The sequence below is a fragment of the Colletotrichum abscissum genome (assembly GCF_030869225.1).
Source record: "Colletotrichum abscissum strain IMI 504890 chromosome Unknown Scaffold_2.1, whole genome shotgun sequence".
Lineage (NCBI taxonomy): Eukaryota > Fungi > Ascomycota > Sordariomycetes > Glomerellales > Glomerellaceae > Colletotrichum > Colletotrichum abscissum.
This window is the reverse complement of record NW_026850098.1, coordinates 375635-394388: the sequence shown is the minus strand read 5'-3', so window position 1 is coordinate 394388 and position 18754 is coordinate 375635. Positions and strand designations below refer to the sequence as shown.

Sequence of the window (18754 nt, the reverse complement as noted above, 5' to 3'; positions counted from 1 at the left end):
AACTATTCTTGCATCAACAGTTCTCGAAAGACATGAAACAAGCTAGCCTATGGGAGGAACCCCTTTTCCGTAAGATCCGTATCTGATCCTTGTCCTTGCTTCACATTAGCCACCAAAGTTGCATCGTCCAATGACCACGGCAGAGATCTGAAGCCCAAGCGAGGACGGACTGACATGACGTGCACCTCTCGCAGCGAAATGGCGCAGACGGAGCTAGTCAACTCATCATGCTGGGCATTTTCACTTGGCGGCTGAGCATCGTCCACTCATCTTTCGCATTGTCTTCGTCGATCTGGAAAGCCTCAGCCGTCTCGCGTCATTCTGTGAACTTTGAGAGCCCCCCCTATGCAGTGACCCCCTCCGTCGATGCTGTGTCAACTTATGCCTCGTTAGGACGAAGCCGGGCTATTTTCGGGGTATGAGCTGGAACGTTGCTAATGATGGCATATACGCAGCCGCTCCTGTTCATGAGAAAACACGCGCCCTTCTAGTATTGTTAATTTTGGCCAGATATAAAGAGGATGGATATTGCCGTCCTCTCCGAAGCTACAGACTCAGGCTCACTGATGTCTACACAAACAGGCTTGCACCGCAAAGAAACCTAGTTATTTCCGCAGACATATTCATCATTATGCTCAACCTTGGGAGAAAGGCCCTGATTGGGATCCTCCTTGTAGAGTCCTTTGGCTCAGCTATTGCTCTGCCTCCTCGACCTCTGACGGCCAGGTCACATGAAGTCTTCGCTCAGGGCCATCACGTCAAGCAGAGGGACGATTTGTCTCCTTATGCTGGACTCTTCGTTCGGGATGATGATGATGATGATCGTGAGTCGCAACAACACTACCAGGACTTGGTCATGATCTCACTGCTGACTGGTACCAAAGCACCAAAGCCACCGAATGGTCCGCCCCGGCCTGATAATAATCCGGCACCACCGCGTCCTCCTCAAAGAGATGAGGATGATGACGAGGATGATCGTGAGTTTCCTTGAAGAAGCTAGATCTTCATTTTCTAATATCAAGACAGTACCCCGTCCTCAACAGACTCCCCCACCACCACCTAATCCTCCCAACCCGCCTCCCAATCCACCCAATCCGCCTCCCAGTCCACCTAATCCACCGCCGAACCCGCCAAACCCTCCACCCAATCCGCCCAATCCGCCACCAAACCCTAATCCACCGCCACCACCACCACCAGCCGTTATGAACATGGATGATGATGACGATGGTATGTGAACTTTACAAGACAGTTATTCGTATGAACAGAATGATGCTAAGTTTCGTAGATGCCCCCGGTCAGACGGATATGGATGACTAGGCTCTTTCGTCGAAGTCGGTCATTGTTTGGACCAGGTTTTTGCAGGCCTTTCGCTTTTTTGAACCTTTGGAGGCCAGGTTTAGGGAAGAAACAAATTGAACAGTGCTGCCATATCACTTTCTTTTATAGCGATACTGGGCTGAGTACTTTGTTTTGATCGGAAGGAGTAACTGTTGTCTGTTACGGTATCAAGGCAGGCGGTGGGATCGTGCAAAGTTGTACTTTAGCAACAATTCATATTCGATCTACTTTCCTCCAAATCTGTGTGCTTGATATTAGACAGAGGAAACGGAGTAAGTCGTCAACGGAGATTTGAAACAATGGCTCTATGACCTAGAGTATACTTTTCTTCAGCGTGCAACACTCTATGATAGGTGATATCACGACTGAAGATCGAAGCTTTACAGATCATGTTCAACTTAACATACATGTAACTTCGAGTTGTTCACCTTCCGTTGTATTGGTGCCATGCTTCTATCCGTTGTTTTCTCCTCCAGAAGCCTGCGAGATTTCGTCGTATTCAACATTCGGGTGCAAATTCGTTGAGAATGTGTTAAGGTCTATGCCGCAATTCACACAGGATCAAAACAAGTCATGAAGCTCTTGGTAAGACAAAGTTGTGTATGGATAACAGCCTTTTCCTGCTGTGTGTAAGCCTACAAAAGCTAAAAGATTGATTCACGAGATCATGAGTCCGGTATCAATGCTGATTACCATTGACAATGATATTATGTTACTTAAGAACGCATGCAGAAGGAATAAGACAGAGTGGTAAAACACATTTACGGTGCGCACAAACTCTCGGAGCACGGCACCAAAGGCCTTCGCCTCACCTCAATCGGCATTTCATCTGAATCCATTATCAATCACTAAGAGCCTCATGATCAAGCTTCAGCTGTCTCTCATCTTACCGAGTTACACCCGTCCCCGTGTCATGTCGTATTCTATAGTGAGGCCAGGCGCGGGAACTTGTTGGAGAGACCTCAGGGGCTATGTCACCGTCAAATAAAAGACGCGGGAGCTATGCGGGGTCCCTAGCAGTGAAACAACCCCAACTCTTCAACCCGATGCTGCCATCAATACGAGCGTAGTATTGGGCGGGGATTACTCACGGCAGATTATTTTTGGCTCCAAAACAAGCTTTCCGTGGTCCGCCTCACGCCCCGGAAGCCGGTAGAGCTGAGTTTTGAAACAATCGTCCAGGGCCCAACGTTGTTTTCCGCTGTAAGCAAACGACAAGATGATGCTCACCAGGGGCTTTAAGGAGGCCAAGTAATCGATGTCTCGCCAAGTCAAAATTGCATGCTCTCTACTTTGATTTGTTCTAGGTCGACTTCATGTGCAGCAGGCCTGTGACTTGTTCGTTGCGAACCGATAGAGGCGCGATTGATCAAGGAGACGCCGACAAACATCGATCAAAAGAAGTCAACAGTGGAAACACTCCGAAAAAAACTGTATGTTTGGGTCTTAGTGACTAATTGTCATAATGTCTTCACTCAGAGTCGAGGTTCGTGCGATCTCAAGTTCCCTCAACCCAAAATCGACCAGGTTGGATCCTATCAAGAGGTCTCCACTCACGAGAACAATACAGTTACTTAGAAGAAGGATGAGAGATGATACCGTAAGCAAGGAAGCTCTTCAAGCGAGGCAAGACAGCGAAAATGAGAATGAGCCAGATGAGAAGGATGACGATTGCGATGATGACGACGATGAGAAAAAATGCACGAGAACAAGAAATGGGCAGCATAGCACAGCGACAGCGACCCAGACACAAGCACAACCATCGGCAACTACTACGAGTCTACCAAGTAGTGCGCCCGCTCCTCCTTCATCGACAACAAATGTTCCATCTTCTTCCCCTCTCCCATTACCACCACTGCCACCGCAGCCATCAACCCTGGTAACATCGACGTTGAACGTTGTTCTATCTTCAACCACAATTCCTCCAGTGACAGATGCCTCGACATCTAGTACACCTCTTGCGGCAGAGACATCGACGCTATCATCCAGCGTAATTCCACTGCCATCAAGTTCATCACCGACAACTAGTTCATCAGTGGCAGGTGCCCCGGTAACAACCGCGTCACCACCGCCTACACAAGCTAGTACCAGCTCGAACAACGCCGGTAGGACAACTGGAATCGTCTTTCTGATTCTCGGTGAGTTAAGACCTGAGATATCTGTAAGACTAGCAGAAACAAAAGCAGTGACTGATGCGCCGATGACTTGTAGCCTTTTTCGGTCTGTTTGCAGGCTTCTTTCTTTTCAGGAGGTGGAGGAGTCGCCGTCAAGCCCGTAGAAATGAAAAAACGAAATCCATCATGGGAGAACCACCAGCTCCCCCTCGCCCGGACAGACCTGATAGATTCGAAGGCCCTGGTCTTCCCCCGCTGACCTCTAATCCCCCCATGGTGTCACTTCCACCTCCGCCTCCGATCCAGCGATCCCTTGGTCAGCCACCTCCCAGATCATCAGGTCTCCGCGACTCGTCGACATCTAGCAGATATGCCATAGGAACGGGTCCAAGTTCACAAACGCAACAATCACTAGATCAGAGCGCCTCCGTCATAACCGATGTCGTACCCGCACCGCGAGAGGAGAAGCCGCAAGCGACTTATGCGATCCCTGCATTCTTCCAATCCGCAATAGAACGAAGACAGAGAAATGCAGCAATGGCGCAGGCCCGGGTAGAGAGCTGGCCTCCCCCTCCGTATATCGGGAGAAAGGAACCGAGGACAACTTCCTTGCGAGGGATGATGTCAAGGTTTTCTAGACCATCGAATGCGCCCACACTGTCACCAATGTCGTCTACGGAGCAGCAAACATTCTCAACTGTCTCCCAGGAATCCTTGATCATTCCTTGGCGAAGCTCCACCAGCTCAAGTAACTCTAGCTTGTCAAGCGGCTGGGGTGACGGGCCTCCAATACCTACGCCTGTTTTGGTTGCGGAGAAACCATTAATCGGTCGCAAAATCTACATGACCGCGGTGAATCGGGGCAGTGAAGTGGCGCCTATTCAGGAGATGCCGAAACAAGTCGTATGATAGAGCATCTGGAATCACGGTTACTTGAACTTAAATTTTTTGTGGTCTACTTTCTACATTTCTTCAAATGCACAAGTCAATGTACCGTGTTGATACGCCCGAAAGCTTTTTTTTTTAACAGACCACTCCAGGTCCCAAAAGTCAATGCACCAGAAGAGTACGTGTTAGACTTGTGCAGGGAGTAGCTCGAGGTGAACTCCGGCAAAGGCATTCTCAGCGACACAATGAAGCACACTTGAGCACGGCTTCACATAGAGCCTACGTCCAGGAGACTTATCTCTTGAGTTTCCCATGTATATTAATAGCTCGTTTAATGTCACCGGGATCAAAGGAAGACCTGAAGTTCTCATCCATTTGCAGATACCTACTGTAGTTGACAAACGCTGATGGGGCGACCAGCCGATGGGGGGTCCTGGCCAGGATGATTCATAGTTGCTCACTTGCTCTCATCTTGTACACCCAACCCAAATTTCCCCAATAGCCCCTCGTCAAGTCGATTTGACAGATGCTGACACATGGATGGTGCCGGATGATTCATTCTGACTAAATTTATATGTATGGGAAATAGTGACAGAGCGTTCCAGCCAAGTTGTAGACGCCCTTGAACAGTCGTTCATCCACAAATACATTTTGCAATATATTCTCAATCGATTGCTAGAGGAACGCTTGAGTCCTGTATCCTCTATATATCTGTAACGCCGACTACTGCCTTCTACATTCGTAATATGGCACCCGTAGTCAAGTAAGGAACCCCGATCAAGATCGATATTTCCACTGCTGGATGGCAAAGGACCACAACAGCACCTGCAACACCTGCGACACCGGCATCAACCCCATCGAGGCAAGTTTTCAAATTTTGTACTCCCTACTTTCAACTTTCTACTTTCATGAGTGAAAAACTGTTTTGCCGAACGGACTGCCTCGCCGTGTGCGTGGCTATGAAGACCCGATTGAATCGACATCGCCTGAGTTTTGTAGACTTTCTTCGATATTTTGGTCCCAGCTTTACTTGACAGCTCGCTAAAATTAAATGCCATTGTTGGTGATCAGGTGGAAATTATTTCTTTGTACCGATATATATACATGGTAAAGTATAACGAACTCAATCAAGAAGAGCCATCTCTCTTCTTGACGAGGTCTGTCTCAAAATCGAGTCCGGCCTCCGTTCTCAACACCCCATACAATGAAGAAGAATCGAATGCCCGCCCTTGAGTATCTGAAATCTTCTTCGCTTCCTTCAGATGCCCAGCAGCAATATCAGCGATATGAAGACGTACACCGGCCTCCTCCGCACAGCTCAGACCATGCCCGACATCCTTCATCGCCAGGGACAAGTCAGACCACGGCCTCTCATCACGAGGCGGTAAGTAAGCACCAGTCGTCAGGCGTTTTGACATGCCCTGAGCCAAGGGTCCAAACTGCTGTCCGAGAAGATCCTCCATTGCATCGCTACCGAGTCCGGACTTCTCCGCAAAGACCTGGGCCTCTGCGACCAGCTCCATCATTCCCGCGGTCACGAAGTTTCTGCGGCAGGTTAGCACGATTGCATCATATCTGATGGCATTGTTCGACGTCTTCTACTCACCCAGCCGTCTTCATGATGCTGGCTTTCTGCACGTCTTCCCCTAGACAGATGATGCCTCTGCCCATGACGCCGACGATGAACGGCTTGATCTTCTCCACGGCATCATCGGGTCCAGCGATGATCCAGAGCAGCTTACCCTGCGCAGCGACTGGGCTTGCCCCAAACACCGGCGCAGCAATGAATTGGGCTCCCCTTGCTGCCAATCTGTCTTTTGCCTTTGCAGACGACAGGGGGTGGACCGTTGAGGTGTCGACAATAATCTTACCTGATAGATCAGCTGTGGCTGTGTCGTTTAGGATTGCGTTCAACGTCGCCTCGAGTGCTTTGTCGTCGCTGAGTGAGATGAACACAATGTCCGTGTTTTGGACAAGGTCAATGATGTTCGGTTGCGGCGCGCCTCCGGCTTTCTCTAAGGGAGCGCCTCGAGACATTGTCCGATTGTGAAATTGGAGGCTTCCGGCAAAGTGCGTTTTGAGATGATTTTGCAAATTTGTAGCCATGCCGAGACCCATTGACCCGAGACCTTGTCGACTCGTCAGCATGCGCACGAAGTTTAGAGACAGGAACAAGTAGGTGCACCCACCTATCCATCCCAGCCGGGGGTGTAACGCTGAAGATACGATTGAAGCTGCGCTCATTTTGTTGGTCGGCCAGATAATTTAGGGGTGACTGAAGTTCGACTGTCAACACGATGTGATTCTGACAATTGAGTACTTGATGGATAGCCAATGGGTCGCAGTGATGGTTTCCAATTATACGGCACATAAGTTCTCTAGAATTACTTGCCAAGAGTGAGTCAATCGTTGAGGTAAGCCGGACATCTGCAGATGGGCGATCCCCGCACCTCGTCCCTCGGCGTTCTCTCCCGAAGCCCTACTCCGCTTTCGGCGTTACAGTAAGCCAAAAGAGCACTATTACATGTTAAGGTTAAGTACAAGCCTTTAGTCATTTGATGCGGACTCAACCTGGAAAATGAAGTCATTGGGTTAAGAAGAGCTTCTCAGACGGTTTTAAAAATTCCAAGTCTTCAGGAGTTTATACGAGGCATCAATGACTTTGAGTTCACCCAGGAAGAGGTTGGTTCACCATGCTTAAGTCCAACAACACTGCAATCTCATGCAGGCATGTGAAAACCTTGAGGCGCAACAGATGTTCTTCGTCGATGAATGGGAGGCAGCAACATGTATCATCGACAGGCCTACATGTGGTGAGCCCTCACCCATAATCAGGGTACTCCTCCACAGACACTGGATCCATTTCTTTCCCAAAGGGATATTAACGTGATTGTTGAAGTCTTTCTCGGGATTAAAATGGAAGGCAGAGGCTTGTAATCATAAGTCAGTAGGTAATTGTTAAGGCCCTAACCTCGAGCCTGAAGTGCACTCGCCGATGGATGCCAGAGCAACGAAATAACTCGCCGAGATCCATACATTTCTGAAAGCACAAGCGTACCCATCGAGAGGAAGAGGAAACCTCATGAGCGGCACCTTGAACAGGGGTGGTTGCGCCCTGATTGTGAGAATTGAGAGCTATGGAAAGAGATACCAAATAATCAGCTTCAAAACATGCCAGTGAGACTGCTTGGGCAATGTTTGCGGACATGTGGCTCATGCCCTCGTTGAAGAGAACAACGTAGGTGGAGATTCCAATAGTCCCACCAAGCGATTACGTGCTGATTATGAGACCGCTGTCGACTGAGATTAGTTCAAGCGGATTGCTAAGTTGAGCTCCTGTGACGAGAGTCGTCAGAAGCCTAGAGCGATGCCAAATAATATTGAGTACCCCTAGACTGGATTGCTACTGCCACGGTTCGTGGTCGCGATGCATACGAGGAAAACCACGGACATCAGGAATGCTACAATGGTGATCTAACACACTCACTTCGCGGTCATGCAATACCACGCGTCAGCAATCTTCTTGTTTTTCTTTTCACGATCACATTTATGCGGCTCTTTTTCGGAAGAGAGACCCCCAAGTAGTTTGGTAACACCCTCAGTGGTCCTAGGCAACATAGGTTGCTACAGATCACTAAACATTAGAAGAGTAGTAAGTTGGTCTTAGAGCCTTGTTGTTTGATACTTGTTTTCCACGCCTTTTCACCTGTCAATCTCTAATCATCAGACTGCACAGACTTCATGAAGTTCTCACCCAACTCGCGTTTGCAAGGATCGGCCCGCCATCCCTTGGCTGCCCGGAAGTCCCCGGCCGAGACGGCAAGGGTGCACGGCCACAACGTTATAAGGCGGATCTTAATCCATGATGTGTCTCGGGCTCGGCCTCTGGATGAATGGGAGCCGAGGGGATGGCCTACGTAATACTCCCTAACCACTCAGTACATATGAATTGTGCTACCACAAGAAAATTCACTTTGTGCTTGCAGGTGGCTGAACTAGTGGGCGGGCCGCCACCCGGCACGCAACATTCCTTCCAACGCTTTTCAGATGCTGCACTCCATTTCGTGTTTCCTGTAATCTCGGCCACACTATCTTATCAAGTATCTGGTTGCTATTTGAGTTTCCTAGTCCTGTCAATCAACCAAGGAACCTCAAATTGGACACGTCTTGGCGCTGGCGAGAATGCCGCTGTCAGATAATACCCGAACTGCCTATTGCTTTGCCGAAAAGATCAAACTGAAAACCGCTCACTCATTGGATATGAAACCGCCTCCCACATGGCCCTCTCAGTGAATCAAATTTTCTCCGACATGGGTTCGGCACAACGGTAATCGACAAGGGCACCTGCAGGTGGACTCCATTCGCGATAGTCTGGTCCAATAGCGGACCAAGGGACGAACTCCGACGCGTTGCCACGGTGGGACTCATTTGACGGGCCCTGTCCTTCTCCGCGACGTTGGAGCTCGCCTGTGGTAGCGCTCCGTTTGGCTCTGTTTGTCTAGAAATTCGGAGAAGCAAGAATGAGTTGCCACAGCTTGTGAGTTCCTCAATACCATAGAATTGCGGATAGAAAGTTCGGTCTCGTTTTGGGTCACTGTGCCTAACTGTGTCGGGATGTCGCCCCTTCGGCACAAATACATACTTACTTAGGGAAGGGAGTAGGACTTGGAATACTCCGGTACTAGTAGGCATGTAAAGTTTAACCTAGAACGTCCACGAAATTGGAGTTGCGTTCAGGCATGTCCTCACCTATTGTCCACCTTCTCCAAATTGCCAAGTGCGTTTCGAAAACCCCAAATGAACAAGATTACATATCAAGATATGTGAATCGAGACAACTATTGTTTTCTCAACCGTCTCGCTCCTTCTTGCACGGACCCCGGCAGTATCCTCAGGTTGATGGCGAAGACTCCTCTCTTTCGGTCACCGTCCAATAGCTTCGCGTAGTACCGCCGTTGAGTCCCGATCACAGGGTTATGTCTCCATCAAAGAGCGGGTTGCGCCGCAGATCGCGGTCGTCTTGGCGGAGTGAGGGCGGTCGTAACCCTACATGGTCCCTGTCAGATACAGGCGAATGCAACGGCTTCCTGGCCCCGTGTTGGTTCTCCTACTGAGGCCGAAGCCGACGGATTTCTTTCTTGGCTTCTTCCTCCGTCAACGTGACATCTTTCAGACGATATCAACGATTCGACAGTGAGAAGTGATACTGAACACGAAAAACGTGCCTTTCCTGTTCGTCTAAAAGCGACTAGTACCATGCTGGACGTAGTCATTGTCGGAGCAGGCGTCGCGGGCCTCTCGGCCGGCATCTCGCTGCGCCGTGCGGGCCACGTTGTGCGCATCTACGAGCGATCTGACATGGACAACGAGGTCGGCGCCGCCATCAACGTCCCTCCCAATGCGACGCGGTTTCTCACACGATGGGGTCTCGACCCCAAGGCTTCTGGCTTCGTCAAGGCTGGGCCTGTTCATTTCCAGGATCCCGTCACGATGGAGATCACGTCGACGCTATCACACGCCGACAACGAGGAGTTCTACGACGCCGATCTCTGGTACGCCCACCGCGTGGATCTGCACGATAGCCTCAAGAGGATAGCGACCGATCCTGCCGGCCCGGGCGTTCCCGTCACCATCCATCCCAACTCGTGGGTTGTGGGATACGTGAGTGCGGGGAAGATCCCTGCCAACATTTCCACCGCGATGGTTGCTCTTTTTGCTGACTGTTTTACAGAATCCTGAGTTGCCAGCTGTGCATCTCCAAGATGGTGACGAGATTGAGTGTGACCTGGTTGTTGGTGCAGATGGAATTCACTCTATTGCGGCTGAGACTGTCCTCGGCCGCAAGAATCCTGCCGTTGCGCCTCTTCTCCATAATTGCTGCTACCGTTTCTTGATTCCTGCCGAAGTTCTTGAGGAAGATTCCGAGACCAAGTTTTGGAATGAGGACGCTGATGGACTCATCCGTCTTTTCCCCGACAACAAGACCAATAGGAGGCTAGTGTCATATCCATGCCGCAAGTAGGTGCATTGTGCCCTCGAGAGATAGACTCTATCTGACCTATTAGCAACACCATCCACAACTTCGTGGGTATATTTTACGATGAAGACATGAAGGACGTTTCCAGTGAAGGTTTGTGCAAATACCACTCAAGGAACCGTCTGGGAGTTGATGAGGCTTACTCATACCGTGACGTTAGATTATCAAGCCGATGTCGACAAAGCGCAAGTAATTGAAAAGTTCGCTGGGTTTCATCCAAGCCTACTGGCTATTATCAAGTAGGTCGCGTCGAAGATAGGCGCCGATTACCCATGGTTAACGTCACAATCAGCAAAGCAACTGAGATCAAGCGATGGCCACTGTTGTACCGTGCTCCGCTACCGACCTGGCGGAAAGGGAAGATGGTCATAATCGGCGATGCGGCGCATCCAATGCTACCTCGTGAGTGCTACACCGTATGGACGGTTTTATCCTCGTTGATTTAGTCGCTGATATATCGTCTGTGCGTAGATCAAGGGCAAGGCGGTGCCATGGGTCTTGAAGATGGTTTGGCTCTGGGTGTCGTGTTTGCAGGTGTGTCTGATAACTCTGATCTCGAGAAGAGGTTGGACCTATTTGAGAAGATCCGTCGAAACCGTGCCAGTGCCATTCAAATTCTCAGCAACGTCGGAACCGACCAGTCCAGTCTCGTCGAGAAGGACCTCTTGGAATTTGTCGCAGCAGATGAGATCCCGAGTATGTTACTGCTGTTGCCCGTGAAGATGAGATAGAGACTTTGTCACTAATATCTCGCAGAAAATCCGCAAGAAAATCTGGCTTTCAACTTTGGGTATGACGTTGTCAATGAGGCTATCAAGATCATGGAAGAATATGATCCGTCATCTCATCTTCCTCACGACTTCTTTGAGGATGATTCGTTCGACATGACTCATGTTAACGGAGAGTTGTCGAAAATGAGTGGACTTGGTTTCATCAAGGTCGAAACATGCATCAACATCGACACTGAGTGAATCAGCGTCTACTAAGATTGATCACGAGAAAGAGCCTGATTGGCCTTCATTATGGTCAACAAGCTGGGTTTCTCAGCATACCACAAGGCGTGAGGGGACAAAAAGTCAGGAAATTACTACAACAGAATGACACAGAGTAACAGAAGACGAGCTTGCAAGCCGTCATTATTGTGCAACAGACCAGAATACTACAGTGCCAGTGTATGAAATTAGTTGCGAGACGGGAGAGCATAAGAAGACAAGTCACTATTCTTGAAAATCCCTCAGGCTGAGCTTTGACATCCCAATATTGACGAAGGGATAGCTAACACACTTGAGCGGAGGAAACTATCTGCGAACCATTTCTCGGTCTTAACTCCAAACATCCTCAAACCATCTTTTTGACTTCTTCCTATCCTGTCTCCAGCTTTCGACCTCAGAGTCTTTCCAGCTATTCGTCTGTTTCACGACGCCATGGACCGCCATGCCAACAGCTTTCGCCATGTTCGCGGCACCGCAGATGTAGAAAGCGGCATCGTCTTCCAACAGCATTCTCCTAACTTCATCACCTCTGGCTTCCACTTTGTTCTGAACATAGCACTTCTCATTGCTTGCCCTTGAAAATGCTGTCACCACCTCCAACTTCTTGGCGAGGGGTCCAGCTATCCACTCCGCAAACTCGTCACGGTAGAGATAGTCGCTCTCGTCCTGACATCCGAAGAACAGCATCATTCGGCCGACATCTTTGCCTACAGAAGCAAGTCTAGCTCGCTCATGGATAAATGCGCGGAAGGGGGCAACTCCAGTACCGGCTGCCACCATGATCAGAGGCACTGATGAAAGGAACGGTAGCTTGAATGTTGAGCCACGAATCTGAGCATGAACACGGCATGAGTCCATTAAAGCTATTTCTGACGGAGAATGGCTCCCAGGTTGAAGTCCAGATAAATATGTGCTCGTGAGTCCAGGGACTGTGATATCTTGATTTCCGAGTAGTTGCGACGGCTTAACTGACACAGTCAGACCCACACTTCGGGGTGATGTGATGCGTGAAGTGGAGATAGAATAGAGACGTGGCTGCATGGCAGGTAGGAAGTCGATGATGAATGAGAGTGGTAAACCAGCCCATGTGACTGCCGGGTCGACGGCAATAGTGTTCTCGAGAAGTCGGGCCAAGGTCAAATGGTTTGCTTCGAGGAAGTTGGAGTAAACCGCCCTGTCATTGCCGATTGTCATCAGCTCCGACTTAACCTTTTGACTTGGTGCGAATTGAGCCAATGATAGAACTGTCTCGCGAGGAACTGCGGAACATATCTCCAGATAGTGCCGGAATAAAGCCTGCACTGTTGTCGGACTGGGGACTTTTGGCTCCTTGTCTGCCGACTGGAGTACAACGCAGATGGCTTTTAGTTGCTGAGATTGGAGTCCGAGAATGCGAATAAGAAGGCTGATTTCCTCATCTGGATTCACGGGCCAGATAGCGATGTGATCTCCAGTCTTGTATTTGATTTCGGGTTGAGCAGTGAGATCCACTTCAAGATCAATGCAACTACGGCCTTTCTCGTCGTATTTCGCGAAGTCTCGCTTAGCCTTGACGGGAAGGAAAGCAATAGGAGAGTGGAGTGTGGTTGCTTTTCTCGAATGCGGTTTGTAGAACGGTTCGCCTTTATGCAAGTCATTGCTGTCGCTCGAAACAATACCTACACTGGGCTCGTATGCTACTTCATACTCCTGGTAGTCGAAATTGGAAACCAGAGTCTTGAAAAGGCTCTCTTTCCAGTCCATGAAGTCTTCCTCTGTCGTCCGGGTAGCTTCATCGCCCTTGCCAGTGGGTAGAACCGCGGTGGCGTTGAACTTAGACAAGGCGACGACGACATCATCTATGACTTTGTTGTAGAAGCGATAGTTGCTGTTGCCGCAACCGAATGCGGCGTATTTGAGGTGGGCGAGGGAGACACCAGTGGCTGCGTCAGCCCAACTAACAAAGTCTTGAGCATTGTCGCTTGGGTCGCCCTCACCGTAGGTCGACATGATAAACACAGCAAGCTTCGACCCCGGAATAAGAGAGATAGTCTCTGGGTCATAGTCGGACAGGTCTGCTACTAGAGCGTTGAGCTTGAATCTTTGGTGGAAATCTCGAGCAAGGCGGTGAGCAAAGGCTTCTGCGGTGCCGGACTGGGAGCCCCAAAAGATAACAATATCAGATTGGAGCTCTTCGATCTTTTCCGAGATGTTGCGTGTCTTCTTCTCAGTAAGGAGATTCTGAGTTCGTTGCAGTTGTGGTTTCTCAAACCACTTATAGCGATATGGGTCTCTCCTCGGCAGAAGGCTCCCTTTGTTGAAGACATATATGGAGCCCAAGACAACCAAAGGTAAGAGAAAGATATCGTCAAAGCTACTTTCCTTGGAGACGAGGTTGATAGCATTAGCAAAAAGGCAATTCTGGGTGTTGTTTATGCCAAAGTAGGCCTCCATACTGGGCAATGAAATTGGAGGAGTCGGGTTGAAAAGAAGGAGGAAATGTCCGGTGTTGTGGAATAGCGCCCAAGAACAGAGTCTCTTTTTGCATTTTCTATGACGAGGATTTTCAACAAATAGTAGCCCACTGTCGAAAACCGAGTATGAGCATGTGTTCCCGAATCCCGAAGACTGACGCCAAGATGACCATCGCAAGAAATTCAGCTCGATGGGCTTCAGACATGTACTGCCTGACACAATTGGATAATTTCGCCGACTCTCTGGTTTACATACGTACCCCTTGTCATCCTTGAGCCTCCGACGCCCATTCAGCCCTGGAGATATTGAGATGATGTTCGCTCCCCCACGGGGTGAAAGTGCAACCCCGCATGCGGGGAGGCCAGCCGCGAGGTGATACATCGACTAGGCCCTGCCAGCATTCACATATGATCGTCGTGCAATTAGATTAGGAAATGTTTCGCCGAAAAATATCTCGAGATGGTTCCAAAATCCGCAACACCGAGTTTTCGGCGATATCTTTCTCCTTCGAGAAATCGCTCAACCCCTCATTTCAGAATATCTCTAACATTCGCGCGTCCCTTGCCTCGTATTCTGAGATGTATCATTGCGGACTGAGTCGCCGTTTGTATCGTTCACTGTAGTTCCTTGCTTTTGCAGTTAATCCAGCGCTATGTGTATCCCGCGGAACTAAAGACTCGATTTGGATGCCTTGTGACAGACGCGTGCCTGTGTAGCAACTGCAGATGATTTGGACCGATTCCTGACCTCAGTCATCGAAAGTGAGATATAAGACGCTTCCTTGACATCCCACGGGGATTAGTCGTGGTGGCCAGAAAATCACCAGACATCTCATCAGCGACTTCACAGTAACAGCCTCTACATACACACTTCATGTTGGTCTGATTTTCACTATGCTCGGTCTTCTTGCGCTGGCAGGTGTTGCCTTTGCAGTCATTTCCTATCTCGTCATTCGACCTATCATCTTGTATTTTTACGACCCCAAGGGACTTCGCAAATACCCCAACTACTCGCCCCTGTCACCGTTGACGGACCTCAGGCACTGCTATCTCAGCGCCCAGGGGTTCAGATCTAAGGAACTGTACGAATCACACAAGAACACCGGCTTTCCTATCTTGAGGACAGGCCCCAACGCGCTGTCTTTTGGAGATACTAGAGCTATCAAAGACATCTACGGACACAGCACCAAGTGCGTCAAAGATAACAATTATGTTGTCTTAAGTGGGACGCATCGCCACCTTTTTGATGTAGTGGATAAGCCCGAACATGCCCGCAAACGCAAGCTACTTTCTGCAGCCTTTGCTATCAAGAACCTTGAGAAATGGGAGTACAAGGTCGCTTACACGGCTGAAAGACTCTTCAAAGCCTTTGACGGAAAATGCACCGACCCTCTCAAAGGCACCATCCCCTGTCCTGCGGACCTGACTATTGACTTCAACCACTGGATCAACCTCTGGACAATCGAAGCGATCAACTACATCACTCTCTCGACCCAAATGGACCTCTTAGATACCGGAACAGATGTTGTAACAGCCGAGAAGCGCGATGGCACAACTTACAAAGCCCGATATCGTCACTCTATGAACCAAGGAGCCATCGCACAGGCGGTTTTTGTGTGGGACTACGATCTCTGGCCATGGGTAGAGTGGCTGTCAAAGACGATCCCCAGCCGATGGCAGAAGATGTGGAAGGACTTTGAGCCATGGGACGATTGTTATTACCATGCCGCTGCCGAAAGGTTGCGCAGATATCAGAGCGGGGAGCAGCTCGACGACTTCTTTACTTGTATGATGGAAGACAAGACTGGAAGCCCAAACAACCTCGATTGGGGTGAAATCGTGGCGGAAGTCGGCGCCATCATCAACGCTGGATCGGATACCACAGCTATCGCCTTGACGCACATCCTCGAGATTTTGATCAAGCACCCGGACAATATGAAGAAGCTTCGCGAAGAGGTTGACAGCGTGTTGGACTCTGATGAAGTCATTGCTTCTTATGACAAAGTCAAAGATCTTCCATTCCTACGGGCTTGCATCGACGAAGCTCTTCGTATCATCCCGCCAACCTCTGCACCTCTTCCCCGCCGCACACCACCAGAGGGTGCTCGTATTCTGGACGAATGGATTCCTGGCGACATAAGTGTATCGATGACAATATACGGCGCTCATAGGGACCCCAAGATATTCCCAGATCCCGAGGTGTTCAAGCCCGAGAGATGGCTTGACCCCGAAGAGAGGAAGCGAATGGAGCCCTATTTCATCCCATTCTCAACTGGAGCCAGGGGTTGTATTGGAAGGAATATTTCGTACCTAGAACAGATCATGGTTTTGGCCTCGCTTGTTCACAGATATGAGTTCGCTCTACCCTCACCTGACTTTGTGCTGCAGAGACATGAGGCTTTCAACATCATCTGTGGAGCTTTACCGGTTAAGATCTGGCGGAGAAAGTTGGAATAGTGATAGCTTGTTTTGGGTAAGATGTAGCAGCTGTATCAATAGGACGCTCTCTACCTTACATAGGAAACGGTTGTATTCAAGTTGCTCGTTCCTTTTTCACTATCTCTTCGGACATAAGAGATCTTCAGAGTGTGAAATACTCAATGCAGCCTTCCGATTTCGTACCGCATCAAGTCCCCCGATTCTTTGCCAACTCTTCACCGCCAGTCGGCGCTCACGGCGTAAGGAACTCAGTCAAGCATCCCTAGAGATACCTCAATCATCTCGACGAGTTGAGACATGTTTTGTATAATGGGTATCGTCTTCCCGCTGACTGTTAGGTGGCTATCTGTTGAAATTGGCGAAAAGAGGATGGGATTTATACCGATGTCAAGCGCCCCCCTAATGTCGGACCCTACAGAGTCACCAACCATATAGGTCTCGCTGAGACAACAGCCGAAAGCGTCGATGGCGAGTCGGAAGATACCCCTGTCTGGCTTACAGCAACCTGCTTCTTCTGAAGTGATCATGTAATCTACAAGATGCTGCACCCCGATGGCTGTCGCCTTCTCTAGTTGGTCCTTTGCTTGACCATTTGTAATTATACCCAGACAGACACCTTTCTTCCGCAGCCATACAAGTGTCTCGATACTTCCCGGCGTCGCTCTTCGGCTGCCGCGATAAGCTGGTCTATAGATGTCGCGCAATTCGGCAATCTTTGCGTCGTCTGGGACATCGAGGCCTAAACCCTGAACGAATAACCGGATCTTCCTGTAATCGGTTTCCTCATACGTTATGATCTTTTGGAGATACTCGTCGTAGGCTGATTGAAGCGATGTGTTGTACTGAGTGATGAGACTTGTCAAGTCGAAGCTCGCAAGGGCGGGATACTTTTGACGTATCGCTGAAATACCGCAGCTGAGTGAGTGGTGATGATCGAACAAAGTGCCATCAAGGTCGAAGAAAACTGTAACCTTGGAGGAAACTGGAGGCATATTGGATTCCGGCATACTCGGCTATGTCTCTTGGGGTTTGTAGTAACTAGAAGGTAGTAGAGAAGTCGGGAATAACAGTCGATGGAAACAGCGAGCATGACAGGTGCAGCTGTAGATGGGGAGGGAGTGCATCTGAAGACTAAGAATTTGAGTGAGTAATGGATCAAACTTTCCATGTGAGCTTGCACCGTACTGAAGGCTGGAAGTCTTGAACATTGATGGGTAGCGTGTGGCTGCTTGCAAGGTTTACGGGCACTGAGTACTTCGAACGGAAGCACCTTTGGGATCAAGATTTTAATTTTCATAGACGCCTTGTGCATTTTCTATGAGGTAGACCAGACCCTTTCTCGAGTACTTTTAGGCGTCTTCACTACGCAGTCATTCATCTAAGGCCTGAAATTTTCGACCATCAACTCTTGATATCATTATTCATAAAAGGCGTCTCAGATGTAGAAGATATTATTGGCAGTTCCTGTCCAGCTTCACAACGGCACTTTGCCCGAAAAACTACGACCAAGTTTTCCACGTTCTAGATGATGATTGGAGGCTTCTGATTTATCATGAATCTCCTTAATCTCTTGAGTTTGAGATGGAAACCATTGAGAGTGATTTCTAGACGGATTCATGCCGGGCCACCCTGCCGCCTTCTGCTTATCTTCGATAATCCAGAAGAGAGTTCATGGAATATTAATTACCGTGATGTAGACATAATTCTGTCTTCTTATTTCTTTTTTCTTTAGGCAATTTTCGGCGCTCTTGTCATTGACTTCTACATGCAGTCATTCACGGCGATGTAGCTGGCAAGACTGGACATCCCGATGACCCGGTCCAACGGACTATTATCGGAAACTGACATATATCTAACTTGATTCAAGATTGCTATATGCGAGGGTGTCTTCCGTATGATTCACAATGGTAAGTGACTTGACTACAGCTGTGCCGTCATAAGCCTTGCGAACTTAGATTCCATGGGTTACCACTGGTGCAGCTGCATGATAGGACCCCCTCATGCTGCACATCGTGATGATAGACTAACGTCAAGCCTATCTACCTCCCTGCCGGATCCATTGTTGAATCCAACGTCTCAAGAAAGGTTAGAGATGACGCCAGTGTCTTTAGTCTTGTGCGCAATGGCCTAGTACGGAGTGCCGAGGTGGAGTTTGAATTTCACTTGCGGAGCGGAGTAGTCGGGGCCCGGCCTCCAGTTGTCCCAAAAAGGCAAAGAGTCGCCGGATTTTCGGCGAAAACTTTCTCGATTTGGGTGGCAGAGTTGCTAGTCTCGACAGAGTCAGCCCGACTCAAGGCCATGCCGTTTCGGCGGGTCAACACATATCCTTTGCACGATGATGTGCGGATATGCTCGTTGTCGCAAACCCGGCCAACCACGAGCTGCATCATTCTTGGCATCCTAATCAACGAACTCCCGGGAATGGCTATGCCAAATGCAAAGAGTAACAGGGCTTCTTCCCCATGGGGGACATCGTTAGCTCTCGGGCATCTTT

The 18754-nt window shown here is 49.3% G+C and overlaps 7 protein-coding genes across 7 annotated transcripts; 4 read left to right on the top strand and 3 right to left on the bottom strand.

Annotated features, from left to right (window-relative positions):
- Window positions 1-631: 631 nt before the first annotated feature.
- CABS01_00830 (uncharacterized protein) lies at window positions 632-1317 on the top strand (the record flags this gene model as incomplete). The annotated part of the gene is made up of 3 exons (XM_060534211.1): window positions 632-977; window positions 1027-1227; window positions 1286-1317. 3 exons carry the CDS (start codon window positions 632-634, stop codon window positions 1315-1317), a joined length of 579 nt encoding a protein of 192 aa, XP_060401289.1.
- A 1486-nt stretch (window positions 1318-2803) lies between these two features.
- Window positions 2804-4361, top strand: CABS01_00829 (uncharacterized protein; the record flags this gene model as incomplete). Its single annotated transcript, XM_060534210.1, has 2 exons — window positions 2804-3476; window positions 3550-4361. 2 exons carry the CDS (start codon window positions 2804-2806, stop codon window positions 4359-4361), a joined length of 1485 nt encoding a protein of 494 aa, XP_060401288.1.
- Window positions 4362-5467: 1106 nt separating this feature from the next.
- CABS01_00828 (uncharacterized protein) lies at window positions 5468-6584 on the bottom strand (the record flags this gene model as incomplete). The annotated part of the gene is made up of 3 exons (XM_060534209.1): window positions 5468-5885; window positions 5947-6469; window positions 6530-6584. 3 exons carry the CDS (start codon window positions 6582-6584, stop codon window positions 5468-5470), a joined length of 996 nt encoding a protein of 331 aa, XP_060401287.1.
- Window positions 6585-9595: 3011 nt separating this feature from the next.
- CABS01_00827 (FAD binding domain-containing protein) lies at window positions 9596-11347 on the top strand (the record flags this gene model as incomplete). The annotated part of the gene is made up of 7 exons (XM_060534208.1): window positions 9596-10000; window positions 10071-10357; window positions 10405-10469; window positions 10537-10615; window positions 10669-10778; window positions 10848-11072; window positions 11133-11347. The coding sequence occupies 7 exons, from the start codon at window positions 9596-9598 to the stop codon at window positions 11345-11347; spliced, it is 1386 nt and encodes a 461-aa protein (XP_060401286.1).
- Window positions 11348-11698: 351 nt separating this feature from the next.
- CABS01_00826 (NADP/FAD dependent oxidoreductase) lies at window positions 11699-13801 on the bottom strand (the record flags this gene model as incomplete). The annotated part of the gene is made up of 1 exon (XM_060534207.1): window positions 11699-13801. One exon carries the CDS (start codon window positions 13799-13801, stop codon window positions 11699-11701), a length of 2103 nt encoding a protein of 700 aa, XP_060401285.1.
- Window positions 13802-14715: 914 nt separating this feature from the next.
- CABS01_00825 (cytochrome P450 oxidoreductase) lies at window positions 14716-16278 on the top strand (the record flags this gene model as incomplete). The annotated part of the gene is made up of 1 exon (XM_060534206.1): window positions 14716-16278. One exon carries the CDS (start codon window positions 14716-14718, stop codon window positions 16276-16278), a length of 1563 nt encoding a protein of 520 aa, XP_060401284.1.
- A 230-nt stretch (window positions 16279-16508) lies between these two features.
- Window positions 16509-17252, bottom strand: CABS01_00824 (uncharacterized protein; the record flags this gene model as incomplete). Its single annotated transcript, XM_060534205.1, has 1 exon — window positions 16509-17252. One exon carries the CDS (start codon window positions 17250-17252, stop codon window positions 16509-16511), a length of 744 nt encoding a protein of 247 aa, XP_060401283.1.
- Window positions 17253-18754: the final 1502 nt, after the last annotated feature.